This window comes from Octodon degus, unplaced genomic scaffold (genome assembly GCF_000260255.1).
Source record: "Octodon degus isolate 3935 unplaced genomic scaffold, OctDeg1.0 scaffold00028, whole genome shotgun sequence".
NCBI classification, from domain to species: Eukaryota; Metazoa; Chordata; class Mammalia; order Rodentia; family Octodontidae; genus Octodon; species Octodon degus.
Window position 1 is genome coordinate 9,994,487 of NW_004524604.1, and position 6,422 is coordinate 10,000,908.

The 6,422-nt window shown below is 34.9% G+C and overlaps 1 protein-coding gene across 3 annotated transcripts in view; it reads left to right on the plus strand.

Moving 5' to 3' along the window:
* The window catches only part of Neto2 (neuropilin and tolloid like 2), a 71,498-nt gene that overhangs the window by 24,113 nt on the left and 40,963 nt on the right, over positions 1 to 6,422 (plus strand). For all 3 annotated transcript variants that reach the window (XM_023713059.1, XM_023713060.1, XM_004629194.2), the window contains exons 2-4: positions 778 to 834; positions 3,710 to 3,850; positions 4,474 to 4,722. In XM_023713059.1, the coding sequence (XP_023568827.1) occupies positions 778 to 834; positions 3,710 to 3,850; positions 4,474 to 4,722 (447 nt within the window). The remainder of the gene's footprint in view (positions 1 to 777; positions 835 to 3,709; positions 3,851 to 4,473; positions 4,723 to 6,422) is intronic.

Below are 6,422 nucleotides of genomic sequence, written 5' to 3' on the forward strand. Positions count from 1 at the left end.
TCTCTCTCTCTCTCTCTCTCTCTCTCTCTCTCTCTCTCTCTCTCTCTCTCTCTTCATGAGTATCCTCAGTGCCTGATCTTTAGTAGATACTCTAGAAGTGCTTACCAACTGCATGAATATAACTATAGTTCTCACAGTAGTTTATGGCAGGCTGTAGTATAGTTTTCATTGGAATGAAGAGTGTACTTGTCATAAAAGTTTTTTTAAAAAAACAGTTTAGCTCTTTAGAATAAATATAAAACAATCAGTATGTTTATGCCTGTTCATCAAGGGTGAAAAAAACTTCACTGTACAGGTATAGGTAGCTTTTGTAACACACATAGCATGGCAGTTCAGCACTAAAAAGTTTCACTTGACTTCTAGATCACATCTCCTTCTGCCTGAATGTCCTAACAAGTAGAACTCTGGGCAGTCTCTGAACTGTGACATAGCACATTTCCATGCTTGCCACAGGTGTACTTTCTGAGATGGAGTATAGTAAGTAGAGGAATGTTTGTGTTTGCAAAAGAGAAAACTGTATTTTTGAAAAAGTATATCAGGTTGAAAAACATTTTAAATGCAATACACTAGTATTTTATACATGAGTACAGAATCAGTTAAGTCTTATCTTAGGTTGTCTTTGGGGTCAAGTAATGTCAGTGTAACATTTAACTTAAAAGTCTCAAGAAGGTTAGTAAGAAATAGTAATTTTAACTGATCTTTCATTATGATCTAATTTTCCTTTAGGACTAAGATGTATAGATTATTGCTTAACTGTTTTTGTTTTTGTTTTTCTAGTGTTGTTAATAACGATACTTGTAGTGGAAGGGATTGCTGTGGCCCAGAAGACCCAAGGTAAAGTATATACTGCATTAACTTCCTACATGTTCAGGGCAGTTGGATAGCCTATTTGAGAGGATTGCAACTTTTTAATACTATATCCACAGTCTCTCTGGGATATTTGGTGACAAAAGGCTTTTATATCAACCTGTCAGCCTTAATTTAATGGGTTTAGCTGCAGTTACCTAGAGTAAATGATCAATATAAATCTTGACCTATAATTTCTAAAATAGTGGCATTATTGTTATATCCTAATAACGCTGTAAATTATGTCCAAAAATTAAATGAGATTCATGCTCTATCACAAAAAATATTAAGTCCCTTTTTCCAATATAAACAAACCATTTCTATTGGTATGTTATTCAAAGCCCTTTGGTCTTATTCTAATTGTCCTGATTTATGAACAAAGATTAACAAATGTGGTTTTTGAGCCAAATTTTCATATTAGAATTTATTATATTATTTTCACCAAAGTTATATATAATACATAGTAAATAATCATGAAAAAATGATATCCTGTCTTTTTGTTGATTCTTTTGATACTGCCTTTCATATCTTTGAATAACATACTATACTGCTATTTCTTGACTCTCAGTTTTAGATATTAGATTCTGATGTCTTAACCATGGAAAATGAGAACTTAGCTCTTTCACACACCTACTGTTCACCCCCATTCACATGCACATGTTCTCTTTGTGTTTACACTACCCTTCTCAATATAGTTACATCCATAGTTCTAGTTAAGTTACTAGAAAGCCACACATCAGTCTTTGTATGAATTTTGTTTTTAAATTTAGGGAATTTTTTGTTTGAATTTTTTAAATTCGCTCTCAATTTTCTTTGCTCTGCATTTTCAGAGATTCTTACTATTTGGTTATGGCCTTGTTTTTGTCTTTTCTATTTTCTACATCTCATTTTGTTTCATGTTCTAGGAGGCTTTCTCAAGTTTATCCTCTAAATGAGATTTAGGAAAGTTTCCCTGTAAAGGATCAAATAATAAGTGTTTATTTACATCACTGCAGGTCACATTCTCTCTCGAACATCGCAGCTCATCTGCTGTGGTGTGAAAGTAGCCATAGACAGTGTGCAAATAACAGTCATGGGAACATTCCAGTAAAACTTTCTGTGCAACCCTATGCAGCAAGTCAGATTGGCCTAGGACCCGACTCTGCTCTAACCTTTAATTCTTTAATGTATACTCTGTAGAAGATTATTATTTTCTGAATATGCCTTCTTAAAAGAATGTCCTTATTTTATATGTGTCATTTTTTTCCCTGAGATTAAATGAAAGATCTAGAATGTACTATTTGGTCGGGGAGATAGCTTGGCACTCTAAGCACCTACCTGGCAAGCACAAGGACCTGTTTTGATCCCCAGTACCACATACTATGCAGACCCTGCACCTTGCTGGCCACCAGAACTGGGCATAGTGGTGCACACCTGTGATCCTAGTGCTGGGGAGGATGAGACATGAGGATCATTACAAGTCCAAGCTGCATAGCGAGACACTGTACCAAATACATAAAAGATAAAAAAAAAAACTAGAATGCACAGTTACTCTTTTATGTTTAACTGGTGTTTGTACATAGTCTTTGTTTCCTTAGAGTTGCTTTGTGTGTTTGTTTGGATGCATTTTTCATACTACAAGCTTTCTTAAATGTCTGTTCCTGTCTTAAGAGAGACACTGAAAAGCTACTAGTTAGTTGTCTGCAGGTTTAGATAAGAACTATTTACTGTGGCCCCACTGTCGAATGGCCTGATGCTGGATCTCCCTTGTGCCTTGGTTGAGCCTTTTTTAGGGTGAAGACACCCTAGAAAAGCACCTTTCCATTTCCATTTAGAGACTTGCTCACCAAGAGGACTTTGGCAGTTTCAGTGGGAGAAGCTAGAGCATATCATTCAGTGATCTCCTGTTTTCTGGTTGGTATTTCCACACTCGCACTGCATGTGCTGTCCCCTAGTTCAGTAAACCCAGATTTGCTTTCTCCAAAGAAATAAACTCCAGTTTTCTGATGTGGTGATAGAGCAGTAGCTGCCTAGAATTGGTGGAGAAGAGAAAGGTATATGAAACCAAATTGACTATAAATAGGCTTTTAAGCAGATTCATGTTTTTTTTCAGACTCATGTCTTTTAAAAGGCTAGTTTTACATATAACCCTTTATGATATTTCTAGTAGAGCTAGATATTATTAGATCTACCTCTTTGTATTTATGGGTTGATATCTTTTTTTAAAAATCCACTCTTGTTTAAGTAGAATTGATAAAAGGGCAGAGCTAAGTGTATATTCAACTATAATGGTTAAAACGCCCTCTATAATCTTTAATCTTATTTGACTTTTCTGTTAAACTAAATGTAAAGATACCATAATAACTCCATAGATCCTCTTTTTTTGTGGGTGGTGCTTTTTGAGACAGGATTTCACTATGTAGTTCAAGCTCATCTTGAACTCAATTTATAGCCCAGGCTGGTTTCAAACTTGGAGCAATCCTCCTGCCTCAGCCCCCTAGTGCTGGGATTACAGGCTTGTGCCAACTTTTTCTTTTTATGTCAGAGTAGAACTTTGTTAGATTTTACTGATTTATTGGATTCTCACACATTTTTGCCCTTGTAAAATATAAACATTTTGTTTCCCAGTTCCCTTTTATGGCCAGCTTGTCATCTAGCAGCAAGTTTTTACAACAAGTGCATTTTACAAATTTGTTGTTGTTGATTTATTTTGTTTTTACTTCTGATGTACTCAATTTGTTGTGCCAGTGTAGACATTGATTCTTACAAGCTTTGTGTTTGTGTGTTTAACAGAATGGGCAATTGTTAGAAAAGTTGTGGGGGAAAGAGAAAAATGTTGTTCTCTTGAAGCAGTTATGTTTTCAGTGCTTTCCCCCACCCCCAGATGGACAAAATATTGGAATCAAGCACATTCCTGCAACTCAGTGTGGCATTTGGGTTCGAACCAGCAATGGAGGTCATTTTGCTTCACCAAATTATCCTGATTCATATCCACCAAACAAGGAGTGTATCTACATTTTGGAAGGTATTTGACCACTTTCTTTTTTTGGATGAATTTTAACATCATTGTAAAACTAACTACATTTGTAAAATCTGGTTAAAGCAATTTGAAAATAATTTAAATATATATTTGAATTTACATTCTAGTAATGACAAGCATTTATAAATATTAACTACATTAGCAAAATGACAGTTGGAACTTAATGAAAGTTTGAATCTCCTAAAATAAAATTCAGTTAAGTGCATCAGTATATATGAAAATTTTTTGATGAAGACTTAAACTTAATGGCATCTTTACTAGGTTTTATTGCAAATTTCTATATGCTTTGGTAAGCTCCTTTTGCTTGTTCTATTTATCTTTCTGTATATCATGGTACGTTATATCTCATCAGTTCAGTAAGCATTAGCTTTTCAACACTTCAGTTTTAATCAAGTACATCTAATGAAGTTTACGCCAAAGGAAGGTTATCCTACTTCTACAGTGTAGCATTATTATTAATATAAAATGTGACATTTATAATGAATAAGTTCCATTACAATCCTCACCTATGAAGCATTAACAAAGCAATAATTTTGATTTAATCATTTGTGTCAATATATTGGCATATTTGTTCTTACTGTCCTGATTTTCTTCCTCTTGTTTTATAGCTGCTCCACGTCAGAGAATAGAGTTGACCTTTGATGAACATTATTATATAGAACCATCATTTGAATGTCGGTTTGATCACTTGGAAATTCGAGATGGGCCATTTGGTTTTTCTCCTCTTATAGATCGCTATTGTGGCATGAAAAGCCCTCCATTAATTAGGTCAACAGGGAGATTCATGTGGATTAAGTTTAGCTCTGATGAAGAACTCGAAGGTCTGGGATTTCGTGCAAAATACTCATTTATTCCAGGTAAAGAATATGTTATCTTTTCAGTGGTTGCATATCTGACTCTGACTTTAGGATCGTAAGGATAGAAAAAAGAAAATTTGGCAAAGTTTATCAAATCAGGACATTAAAGAAATTCATAAGATCAAAAGTAAATCAGTATGAATAAATAAAAATTGGAAATAGAACTATATCATCTAAATTTTGAGTGTATCATATGACACCATATTTTCTCAGTTTTAAAAAATGCTTTACAGCACATACTTCAGGGCAATAGCATTGAAATAAATGTTTATTGTTTACAGTATCCACAAAAATTTTGCCAGGTTTATTTCATTGGGCTGATTCAGTTAGTTACTCATTTGAATGAAAATAGCAATTGAACAAATACTGCTCTGCATCTAGAGGTAAAAGATCTGGATTTGAATCCTTTCTCAGCTACCTAACAGCTGTAGCACTGAGTGGCAGAGTAACAGCTGAGATTTGCCATTGGAACAATGGTAATAGCTGCTATTTCGGTAAAATGATTGTACTGTTATACTGTACTTGTTTCCTAGGACAAACGTGACTTAATAACCATAAATGTGGTGACTTGAAACAACAGAAACATATTTTCTCATGGTTTTAGAGGCCAAAAGTCCAAATTCGAGCAGGGCCTCACTCATTACTGGGGCCCTAGAGTGGAACCTGTTGTCTCTTCTAGCTTCATACTGCTCTAGTCATGGCTTCAATCTTCATATCTCTTTGTTATCTCAAATCCTTAACAGTGTCATCTTTTCCCTTCTAATGTATTATTCAACATTTTTTAACCATCTAAGCAGCAGGGCATACCTATGGTATATGTGCTGCAGTGCGCTGTTTGTTATCCTTGAAAGCTCTAAAAGGTTTACCATCACTGACCTAAGATGATACTCTCAAATGTAGATATAGTCAGTGGGTAATTGTTCAGCCTGCTATATTATTACTATGCTAACTGCCTACTATACTGATTTACCTTACTACTGAGAGGTAGGACACTGAGAACTCTCTGAAAACTAAAACCCTATTCAGTTTAAAATATAGATGTCCCTGCAAAGCTTACAAACCTAACAAGACTAAAACACAAAAAAATTGCCAGGCATAGTGGTACAAATCTGTAATCCCAGCATTCAGGAGGCTGAGACAGGAAGATCCCTGTGATTTCAAGGCCAGATTGGGATATATAGCTAGCCTGAACTACATAGTTAGACTTTGTCTTAAAAAAATTAAAAAAAAATAACTTAATGTAACAACTGTATCATCTTTTTTGCTTTTATTCCTTTTCTTGTAATAAAAAGTTGTTAATTGAAAAAAATTTAAGTCATACCCAAATAAAAAGAATGTACTATATTCATAATCTACTACCTTTTATATATAAAACCAATGTTAGCTGTCTGGTGTATATCTCTTCAGTTGTTTTTCTGCTTAGTTTTTATATATACCTTTATCACCTGACTTTTTGGCCTGAAAATTGCAAGTAATTTTATTGCGATCAGTAAACCTTACAGAAATTTTAAAGTTTTGCTCCTTAGGAAAGGGGAGCTGAGGAGGGAAAGAAAAAGGAGAAGAAAAAAAGTAGTAGGGGGGGCCCAGCCCTAGCTCAGTTCTTTAAGTGGCTGCTTCCGCAATGCTGGCAGCCTCAGTTTGCTGTAGTTCGATCCCCACAACACTCCAGCCATGCAAAAGTGCCCTGAAGGCATTCAAGG